This window comes from Cryptomeria japonica, chromosome 10 (assembly GCF_030272615.1).
Source record: "Cryptomeria japonica chromosome 10, Sugi_1.0, whole genome shotgun sequence".
Classification (NCBI taxonomy): Eukaryota; Viridiplantae; Streptophyta; class Pinopsida; order Cupressales; family Cupressaceae; genus Cryptomeria; species Cryptomeria japonica.
In genome coordinates this window covers 490,429,247-490,441,257 of record NC_081414.1, presented here as the reverse complement: position 1 = coordinate 490,441,257, position 12,011 = coordinate 490,429,247, and the positions used below count along the sequence as shown (strand labels likewise).

General features: G+C 40.2%; 1 protein-coding gene across 1 annotated transcript in view; it reads right to left on the bottom strand.

The window, feature by feature from the left end:
• Window positions 1-429: 429 nt before the first annotated feature.
• Window positions 430-12,011, bottom strand: part of LOC131039375 (WD repeat-containing protein VIP3) — a 60,262-nt gene continuing 48,680 nt past the window's right edge. The window contains exon 2 of the mRNA XM_057972107.2: window positions 430-1,345. Within this exon, the coding sequence (XP_057828090.2) occupies window positions 716-1,345 (630 nt within the window). The 3' untranslated portion in view covers window positions 430-715. The remainder of the gene's footprint in view (window positions 1,346-12,011) is intronic.

Genomic DNA, 12,011 nt, shown 5'->3' with positions numbered 1-12,011 from the left:
TATTTGTGGAACTGTACGAAAAGTTGGGATTTGTGGTACCAAGAGCTAAGAACTTTCAAAACTGCAGTTTGTCCAACCTACGAATGAGCATAACAGAATCAACTCTTGAAATGCATGACAGAAAAAAGGAGGATGAAGCTCAACAGTTAACAGAGAGTTGGAAGTTGGGTAGACAAGATTCATGAAAAAGAGACCATCCTGAAGGGTAACAGATAATAGCCATCCATCGTTTATGAACAACTATTACAAAGTACAAACAATACTCGTGATGCACATTAACGTCAAATGGAAGTTCGAATTAAATTGTTCATCGATAGTTCAGGGGTTTGGCAGCATGGTGGTCCCCTGTTTAGGAAAAATGGTAAGGAAAAACTAAGAAAAATCAATTCATGCTACTTATATTGTAACGCCAATCTAAAGTCCAAAAGATAAACTCTGAAAAGTCCAATAAGATTTCTGGATAACATTTTCATGTTCTTCATTAGGCTGAATAGTAAAATCTGTAGGTTTCTATCCTCTGAAAAAATCAATTCCAGACTTTTGTAAGATGCTTATAAATTGTAACTAAGACCAATGAAGGAAAACATGGGCGCGATACTTCGTTAGTTGACATAACATACAAAACAGCAATTTTCTCTAGCGTGGCAGGAGAAGCCATTAGCTTTCCATTAACTAGATAGGCGAACAGAAATCATAATTCTGCAGATAACAAAGCTCAAGTAAAGTCATACAATGATATACTTTTGTCATCAGAAACGCTTGCGAGTCTGCCTGCTCTCCCACCTTGATCCCCAGGTGGACGAAATGCTACACCCCACACTTGATCTGTATGATTGGTCATTGTTTGAACAGATGCCCTCATGGAAAGGTCCCAAAGTCTAACTGTCCTGTCACTGGATCCTGAGGCAATCGCTTGACCATCTGGACTAAAATCAATGCTCAGAACCCAATTTGTATGTCCAGACATGGCATAGATGAGGCTCTTATTTTCTACATCATAGCAGTGAATATGTGTATCATCTGAAGCAGTGTATAGAATCCGTGAATTAGTGGGAGAAAACACAAGAGATCTCACAGGCATATAGTGACCCTCCAAATTGTATAGAAATTTGCCACGTGCCACATCAAAAACAGATATTGTTCCATCCATTGTACTACATGCAAGTCTTCTACCATCTGAGCTCCATGCAACAGCCAGAACAAATTTTCCTCCAGACTTGTCTGATGATTTTCCAATGGTACCCTCTCCTCTGGGAATTGCAAGAGAAATATCTGTTCGCCATGTAGCAGTATTCCATAGCTTTACAGAAGCACTGCCTCCTCCAGCAACAGCCAATAGGTCACCCTAATAGTAAAATGAAAAATACTTTTAGAACTCAACTGTCAGATGAAACTAAAACATAAAAACCAATAAAAGCTGAAGCCAACTTTAAAATCTACTCTTCTCTATAATTTTTCCCTCTTTTATGGTCTGCAAGCAGCTTGTCGTATAATCCTAAACCTCTTTAGCGCTTCCTATCACACAGCATCATCCTTGCCTTCAATTAGCAATTACTCTGCCCCAGTTCAGAAAGAATGCAGCAAATTATCATACATACTACACTTAAAAACAGAAAGATTTCAATGGATTTCGGTATAAATATGAAATTTTCTGCAAGATCCCACTTAAGATACAAAATACTGAAAATGTAAAAGTTCTTAATACAACAGAATGTTTTTTGGGCAACCATGATCTAAGTTCCAACAAACTATTGAGGATACCTGGTTTACAACAATTCAAATAAATTATAAATTCTATCTCAAACAGACTTCATGTGCACATCTCCCTTTCATAAATATTTATATATTATCTCTTGGAGATTATTTCTTTAATAAAACATAACAGATTGGAGAAATCATTCTTTAAGAAAACATCGCAGATTGGAATAGATTTATTGAAATAAACAACATAATCAGAATTGAAATTTAGTATTTCATGAACTATATCTGTTATGGCCCCATTCCCTAAATTTTATTTGTATCAATGGGAGCTCTAACAAACTAAGGTAAAGGCAATACTTTCTAGGTCCCAGCATAGCCAGCAGGAAAGGGACATGGCGGATGGGAGGCCCATGCATGGAAAAGGGGACTTTTTCCAAATATTCTTATAATTGTGACCTTCCATTTCAGCCTTGCGAAAAGCTCCGGAGGAAACCAACCTTTGGCGATCCACCTGCAACAAATGCTTTATTCATAATCAACTAGCTTCTCAAGTTGCACACCTCTTTCAGCTTCCACAGCTCTCCAAAGAAATGTCCCATAATCCAATTATCTAATATTTGCATTCACTTCCGAAAACAGCTTATTTTCCTTTAAGGCTACCAACTACACTGATTACTATTGTTCTCTAAAGATTTTTTCTTTCACGTATCATATAATTATTCCACAGCTGTAGCTATTCTGACTCCAAAAACACCCTGTTGTACACCAATAACTTTCGCGTTATGCGACAGTGGGGAACAGCGGCCGCAGCGCTTCTACTGAGCCCCACAGCCATTTTGCACCTGTTCTGCAATTTTTCTATCCACATAACACAAAAGTTATCGGAGGTAGGGCTGCGCGGTTTTGGAGCGAGATTAGGCACGTCCATATTTTATCTATCATGTAATTGTTTAACAGATACATTCAAACAACACAGCAGCAAACAAATAGATGTACTGGCTCCAAGAACCAGCATTTACTAACAGCAAGCAAAGAGTATTACCTCTGTAATTCAAACATATTGAACCAGCACCATCAGATATCCACATGAAAGCAAGGCCAGGGACCACGTGTTGGAAAAAATATGAAATCCACAATGTCTTGCATCAACTATTGGGGAAAATGCAGCACTTCTGTTTGAAAAGACACATTAAACGGGTATTTAAGAAAGAGCACCCAAGTATCAGGCTTGCCCTAGAAATGTATTTGGGTAACATAAGATAATGAAGAGAACTAAAGGACATAGAACAATGGTATTTTCATAGAGACATGCAACACATTTAATAATTTGTATATTCTCCCTTATGGGATGAAGATGTGCATATTGGATATTCCCACAGAACAGGATTTCCCATACAATCCAGACATAAATCCTAATTTGGGTCCTGCAATAAGTTGGACAGAAATTGTCAAGGAGACGTTGTAGAGATGCTTATCACAAAGAGAACACTCTCCGCTCCTTACACTGAATCAGACTCAAACAAGTTCTTATAATTCTAGTATCAAGATCATGCTGTGAAGGATATCACTCAGAGTCAAAGATTGACATCAGAACCCAATGTTGCTTCAAGAGATGAGACCAGTTGCACAAGGTTGCAAGCAGGGCCATATCAAAACCATCGAGCACACATGTACTCATGCTATAGAAATATATATGTTTAAGATTTGCATAGAAATGGATAAGGTATCAGATTCAGCTACAGACACAGTATCAGATATGGATACAGCAAATTTTCAAGATCACCTGGTATACATATATTCAATTTTTATATATATATTGAAATTTTTAGTACTTGAGTTGACAATATTTATTTTGATATATTATTATTATATGCACTTGCAGTACTACTCCAAATTATCCAAGACAAGAAAACAAGGCTTGATGGAGGCAAAAAAATTCTGATATGTATGTATGTACGTGTATGTGTGTACATCAATAAATATAAAATAATCAGAAGTAAATAAATTATAATATTATAAATAATTAGTATAATTAATTACTATGTAAATGCTTATAAATATATATATTTATTTAATTTATCAGTATTAAATATATTATCTAAATAAAAGAAATCTATTATATATTATAATGATAATTAAATATTATAGGCATATACAAGGGAGTGGACCTAAGTTACCCGACTGGTTTCGGGTATGCAAACCTGGTTTATGGGTACGGGCAAAATCTTTTGCCCTTGGGTTGGTGGGTTTGGGTTCGTCCGCACGTGTGTGTGTGTGTGTGTATAGAAATATATAGAATTATAAAACTAAATACATTTAATAGTATGATACTTCATCATCGATTAATGCCAATTGATAGTTCAGAATTGAATTGGAAGATGGAACAATGCAGAATGGCAGAAGAAAAACAGCAAAGGGCAGTTGGAATGCCAGGGGCGAACCTGGTAACATATGAGTGGACCCATCCAAAAGGTTGAACTTAATTGATTAAAGCATTGAGTTCTTGATGTGGAGACCCAAGTTCAATTCCCAAAGGAACATCTAATATAGAATTCTAAGTTGTGACTCTTGGTCTTCCACTATTGGCTTCTAGTATTGGCTTCTAGTATGGAGATAGTTTCTAAATAAGTAGGTTTCTAGGTTGCGACTCTTGGTCTTCCATAGGTGGTTTCTATTGTGATTGCTGGAAAGGAGCTCATATTAGTCTCATGGTTGTGCTCAAAAGAGCTTGCATTGGTTTCATATTGATGCTCATATGAGCAGAATATTTGTAAACGCTTACCAATACTAAAAAAATGGAGTGGACATCCAATCTAAATTTAACATATCAATATATCTTTATACTAACCTAAACTTGTTTTTTCTCACTTGACATCAAGTAGAAAATATTTTGGAGTGAGCAACAAGGATGTCAAACTCACGTCTGGATAAGGTGAAGATCCAAAAATAGAGGGTGATGGGCAAGGTCTGAAGCATAGTTTTATTACTTGCTGAGTACTTGGCAAAAAAAATTGACGCTTAGCTTTTGTAGGAAAAACTCACCGAATAGCAATCATAAATTTCTGGTGAGTTTCAAGAGTGAATCTAGTGAGTACCTAATGAGTCTAGCTACAAAACTTGCCACACGCAGGAACAACATAAAAGTGGGGGAAAAAGAGCAGAAAAAAACAAAACAAAAAACATTTGTAAAAATTAAAAAATTTACATTTATAAGCCCTATCTTCCCAAGATGAAGATGCACACTACCATTTCAGCATTGTTGAGCAAATTGAAAATAAAAAAGGTAACAGATTCAGATACTGGTACAATATCAGATAAGGATATGACAAATATTCAAGATCCCCTAGTATAGATACAGCTAGATCTCTGCAAATTTTCAAGCGGAAAACTTACACTTGACCATGCTGGGGGCACTGCTCTTAGATCCCCACAAGGAGCACTGCCCCTTGATCCCACTAGGGGCACTAATCCCAAACCCCCACTAGGCTCATTTGATAGATTTTGTAACTGTATTTTTCATTGAATTTATATTTTTCCTAAGACATTTAAATATTTTTTAAGTAGCCAATTTTTGCCAGGTCAGAAAAATTTTGGTTTGCCAAGTTCCAAGTCCTGTCAAGTCCGAGTATGCGAACTATTGTCTTAAGCAACTCTGTTTCAACCCCTAGTGGGAAGCAGCTATGCTGTGCCAAAAATGGTGGGAGCTTGGGAAGGAGATCCAGCAAAAAGAGTGAAGTGTAAGGAAGGAGGCAGTCCAAGAGCTACAGCAAGTATTCACTTTCAAGATCCTCCTCCCATCCAACGAAAAGGGTCTGTGTGTATGTATACGTGTATGTATGTATGGGCCCTCCCCCATATAATATCAAAAAACCATTAACCAACATCCAGTATGGACAGCCATAACTACATACCAGACCTCCAAGAGGCCAAAAGGAGTAGAGAAGTATAAACACTATGTGCTAATAGGAGGAAGCAACTAACAAACGGGAAAATACTAAAAGCATTCAATAAACTGTGAAGGAACAGGGGCAGACAACCAGCAGATCCAAAATCAAGACACAACTGAGACAAAAGAACCAGGATTGTAAAGCTTAGTGACACCCCCAGCCTCTCACCCCTCCACAGCCCTCAGGCGAAGTTTCCAGAACACCAGACATCACATTCAAACTGTACGCTACTACTGTGGCTTGTGCTACCACTGCCAGAATTAGCCAGGACCCAAAACAAAGACCTCAAGCAATCTCTTGTCTCTTCTGTGTGTATGTATGTATGTATGTATGTATGTATATATCTATATGTGTGTGTAAACAAATAAATATGTTATAATAATATCATATTTTATGTTTTCAAAGTGTATTTTAGTGTGATTTGGGGTCTCTACTTGCAGATAGGTTTTCTTCATCTATGCACTTGATTACCTGGCTATTGTTGTGACCTAATCACACATCACCCCATTCCAAATGGGGACCCCCTACTTTTTAGGCCCTCTCGGTCTTTTGGTTTTTGTTTTTGGGGTCTTTTGTGGCGGTCTCGTTGATATCTCTGAGTTTGCAAGTGAGTGGGGTCGTTTTGATCAAGTCTGCTTTTCGTTTGAGCTAATTTGGTTAAGTCTAGGGCTCGTTTTGTCAGTTTTAGGGTTTCTGTCTTCAGTCCTAGATTTTAATAGAATATTAAAATAATGTTAATTTTAGTATTAATGCTCAATAGTGTATATTCTTTTTTAGTTAGATCGTCTACGATCTTCTCAGCAGTTTCTTATTAGAAACTTGCTATTCTTGTAGTATTTATGAGCGTCTTGCTCATTCTGTTAAAGAATCAATTCTTTGAAATCCATATGCTTCTGCATTTGTTTTATGGTATCAGAGCTATAGGAGAAATTTTTTCGAAAATTTTTTAATTCTAATCTCCAATTAGTGGAAATTTTCGAAATTATTTCTGGTTTTTAAAAATCCATCTAGGGTTTTTCAGTTTCCTAGCTCCTGTGACTACCTCGCGGGTTTGTACAGTCGCGTTTTTTTTTGCGACCTGTGTTCGGCGACGTTCATGGTTGGTGTGCGACCTGCAGAGTCGTCGCGACCTGTGTTCGGCGGTGTTCGTGGTGGTGCACGACCTGCAGAGTCGTCGTGACCAGTGCTCCATCTGTCCGCGACCTCCGTGTGTCTGCGACCTCTGTGTGTCCGCGACCTGCACCCTCGGTGTCGCGACCTGCAACCCTCGGCGTCGCAACCTGCACCCTCGGCGACGCGACGCGACCTGCAAACGCGTCACGACCTGCACGCTCGGCGACGCGACGCGACGCAATCTGCACCTTCGGGGACGCAATTTTTTTCTGAGCAAATCAGGGCTTCCACGACCCTCTGTTTTTTCGATTAAGGTGTTTACCTTCAAGTTTTTATCGAAAATAATTTTTTCTTGCAGATTCATGGTGGGTTTTTCGAAACCTAATCTGGGTAGTTGCCCAATTTTTGGGGGTGCATCGTTTTCCGTGCCTCAATTTTTGAGCCAACGGATTTGAATTTGGTTTTCAGATTCCTTCTGGGTTTTCTCTCACCTTTCAATACATTGGGAAACGTGCAAATGGCTTCTCTCACCAATCTGATGTTAGAAGGCAGTCAACGCTTTAATGGCCACAATTACAACATCTGGAAACAGCGTATGTTGACCATTTTTGAATATCGGCGTCTTGACCAGCTTGTTTTGGGAAAAGAGCTCAATCCTGGTACACCTGGTGCAGATCAAGATAAATTTGATGAACGCAATCGGGAGGCAGTTATGCTTCTCAAACTCTCAGTGACTGATGATCAGTTACTGCAGATTCCTTCCGGCAAGACAGTTTCCGACATTTGGAAGCATCTGAAGGAATTGCATGAGACATCCGACAAGAGCCGAGCATTCTTTCTAAAGAATCAGTTGTTCTCCATTATGATGGACGAACGTATGTCCTTACAAGAACACCTCACGAGGATTAAGGACATTCGAGATCAGCTCGAAGCTATTGGTCGGACTATGGAGGAAGAAGACATGGTAGTAATCACTCTGAAAAGTCTTTCGAAATCGTATGAACACTTCATTGAGACCCTCAATATTACTTCCACTAATGTTGATCTGAAGTTTTCAGAATTGTGCACCAAACTTCTACAGCAGGATCGTTGGAAACAACAGTTTGGTAATGGTACTACATCAGCCTCCTCGGAAAATGCTTTCACAGCCCAATCCTTTCACAAGGATAAAGGCAAATTTCAGTCCTCTCAGTCTTCTCAGCATAAAGGCTCTTCTCAGACACAGGATGGAGCTAAGAAGAAGAATGTGCAGTGCAATTACTGTCACAAGTACAGCCATATGAAGAAAGATTGCCGTCAGAGGCTCGCTTCTGAACAAAAGAAGCAGGGAGGGTCACACCAAAAGGCGCATGTTGCTGAACATTCCGAGCAGAAGGAGTCTGCCTTTTATGCCTTTATGGCTAAGAGGTCTTCAGATCATGCCAGGTCTTTTGCTTGGTACATCGACTCTGGTGCATCACGTCACTTCTCTCATCGGCGTGACTGGTTTACAGACTTCTCACCTTTCAGTGATTCCGTTGTATTTGGCGGAGGTGAGGAGTATACAGTTGTTGGCAAAGGCACTGTTCAGATACAGTCTGGTGGCAGGACACTCCTTTTTCTGAATGTGTACTATGTTCCTGGAATGGAACTTAATCTGCTCTCTGTCAACCAGATTATGAGGAATTCTCCTCAGCTAGATGTGGTGTTCAGTGCTCACAAGTGTTCCATCATTGATCGGGAGACTCGTCTTACTGTTGCTGTTGGTCTAGAGGATCATGGCCTATATAGGCTTCTTGACACTGGTGATTCTCCTGAAGTGGCTCTGGCAGCTCGTGTTTCTCCTCTCAGCACTTTGTGGCATCAGAGATATGGACATCTCAACATTCAGTATCTCTCTCAACTATCTCGGGAGGGACTTGTTTCAGGGTTACCTGATATTCAGACTCAGCATCTTGGAGTATGTGGCGCCTGTCAAGCTGGCAAACAGCATCGGACTTCATTCACACATGGAAAGTCTTGGCGCGCATCTAAGGTACTTCAATTACTTCATGCTGATATTTGTGGTCCTATGAATACATCTTCTGTTACTAGTTGCAAATATTTTTTGCTTATTGTAGATGATTTTAGTAGAAAGATGTGGGTGTACTTTCTTAAACACAAATCAGATGTATTTAGTATCTTTCAGAAGTTTAAGTCCTTTGTTGAAAAAGAGTCTGGATGTAGCATCATTACTCTTAGGACAGATAACGGGGGGGAATTTTGTTCTTCTGCATTCTCCAACTTCTGTGATACCCTTGGCATCAAACGCCAATTGACTACACCCTACACTCCTCAGCAAAACAGTGTTGTCGAGCGTCGCAATCGTACGGTTGTTGAGATGGCTCGCTCCATGTTACAACACAGGAGTGTTCCGAATAAGTATTGGGCTGAAGCAGTGTTTACTGTTGTCTACCTTCTTAACCGTTCCCCTACTCAGGCTGTTAAGGGGAAGACTCCAGAAGAGGTTTGATCTGGTCGGAAGCCTAAGATCAGCCACCTGAATGTTTTTGGCTCTGTTGCCTATGTTTGGATTCCAGATGCTAAGCGCTCCAAGTTGGATTCCAAAAGTCAGAAACTCATGATGACAGGATACAGTGATCACCACAAGGCCTACAGACTGATAGATATAGACACTGAACGTCTTATCTTCAGTCGTGATGTTGTATTTGATGAAGACAGAGGATTCTTTCAGTCCCCTTCTTCTGAGCAGAGTTCTGAGGATCAGCCTCACAGTGTTCTTATTCCATTAGGTTCGCCTGATGGGAGGGATGATGCAGAATCTATTTTCGATGATGCACAACCTGAGTTCCCTCTGGAGACTAATCCTCCTCCTGCTGCTCCTGTTCCTGCTCCTGAGCCTCTTCCAGCTCCTCCAAATGTTAGCACTTCTACTCTCCGGCCTAAATGGTGGGCCAAGACCATTGGTGATCTCAGGGATACTGAGCTCATTGAGGGTAGAACCTCCCGTAATAAGAGCAAACAGCAGCATACAGTCAATTTTGCTCTCATGGCTAACATACACAGTGTTTTTGAGCCTCAGACATACTCAGAGGCTAAAGGTATACCTGAGTGGGAACAGGCTATGGAAGCTGAGTTCCAGAGTCTTCAGAAGAATCACACTTGGGCCCTTTCTGATCTTCCTTTAGGGAAGAAGCCCATTAGCTGCAAATGGGTGTACAAAGTAAAATACAAAGCTGATGGAACCCTAGACAAGTATAAGGCTCGTCTTGTTGCTCGTGGGTTCTCACAGAAAGAAGGCATTGACTACGAGGAGACTTTTGCTCCTACAGCCAAAATGAGTACCATACGGCTCGTTCTTGCCTTGGCAGCCCAGTTCAGTTGGAAAGTCCATCAGATGGATGTCAAGAGTGCCTTTTTGAATGGTGACTTACAGGAAGAAGTCTACATGACGCAACCCCCAGGATTCAAGGTTGCTGGTCAAGAACAAAAGGTCTGTAGACTAGTCAAAGCACTCTATGGTCTGAAACAAGCTCCTCGGGCTTGGTACATGAAAATTGATAAGTACCTGACAGATCATGGTTTTCAGCAGAGTCCATTTGATGCAAACCTGTATATCAAGCATACTAGTAATGATATTTTGTTTGTGGTTGTCTATGTGGATGACTTAATCATTACTGGCAGTTCAGCACATTTGATCACTGGGATCAAACAGGATTTGTGCCGCACCTTTGATATGACAGATTTGGGACTTCTACATTACTACTTAGGAGTTGAAGTCTGGCAGACTGAGAACAGTATCTTTCTCTCTCAGTCCAAGTATGCCAGAAGTCTTGTGGACAGGTTCAGAATGCAGGATTGCAAACCTGCCTCTACTCCTATGGAACCCGGGCTCAAACTTTCAGCTCAGTCATCTTCACCAGTTGTGGATGAATCTCTGTTCAGGCAACTAGTGGGCAGCCTCATCTATCTTACTGCCACTAGACCTGACATCAGTTTTGCAGTGAGCTACATTTCACGCTTCATGACAGCTCCCAAGGCTGATCATTGGATAGCAGCGAAGCGTGTGCTGCGTTATGTGAGTGGCACTCCTGATTATGGACTTCTGTACACTCGGAGTTTTGATCCTATACTCAGTGGCTACACAGATTCTGACTGGGCAGGTTCAGTTGATGATCGAAAGTCTACAGCAGGGTATGTGTTTAGTTTGGGATCTGGTGCTGTCACATGGACTAGTAAGAAGCAGCAGGCAGTGGCTCTCTCCTCGACAGAAGCAGAGTATCGGGGAGCAGTTAAGGCATCTTGTGAGGCGGTTTGGCTTCGACGAATGCTTGCGGATATGCATGTCTCCCAGGCAGGTCCTACTCCCTTGTTCTGTGATAATCAGGGAGTGCTCAAACTCGCCAAGAATCCAGTCTTCCATGAAAGAACCAAGCATGTGGAAACTCATTGTCACTATATTCGACAGCTGGTTGAAGACGGATCCATTCAGTTGTTGTATGTTCCTACCTCGGAGCAACCAGCAGACATCTTCACCAAGCCCCTTGGTCCTGATAAATTTGTAAAATTCAGGGGGTCTATAGGTGTAGTTAATAGATTGAGCATTAAGGGAGGGTAATAGAATATTAAAATAATGTTAATTTTAGTATTACTCAATAGTGTATATTCTTTTTTAGTTAGATCGTCTACGATCTTCTCAGCAGTTTCTTATTAGAAACTTGCTATTCTTGTAGATATTCTTGTAGTATTTATGAGCGTCTTGCTCATTCTGTTAAAGAATCAATTCTTTGAAATCCATATGCTTCTGCATTTGTTTTAGATTTTAGGAGTTTCCTTTTAGGGTTTTCGAAAACTAAATGTTCCATTGGAGTCAGGACCCTCTAAGGATCCAGCACGTGAAATTTGAGCGAATTCTGAGCAACTTTCTATTTTTAGAAAGTTCCTATTTTTTAAGGATTTCACTACCTCCCGGAATGTCTTCGTTTCACTGAAAATCAAACACTTTTTTTTAGTAAGTGTAACGTCATAAATTGTACGCACTTGCTAAAGCAGTACAATTTAACACCTAGTTTAGCACCCACCTTGGCGCAGTTGCATTTTACATTACATTTCCCCTTTAGCACTTAATTAATCAAATTAATTAGGTTTAAAGGTTCTATTTCATCATTTTCGACATCATAAAGTCGGGCCCTTTCATTAAAGCGTGCCCCTTTCATTTTATTCTTCCAATACATTACTTAATCAAAAACCCTAATTAGGCCCTATTCTGAG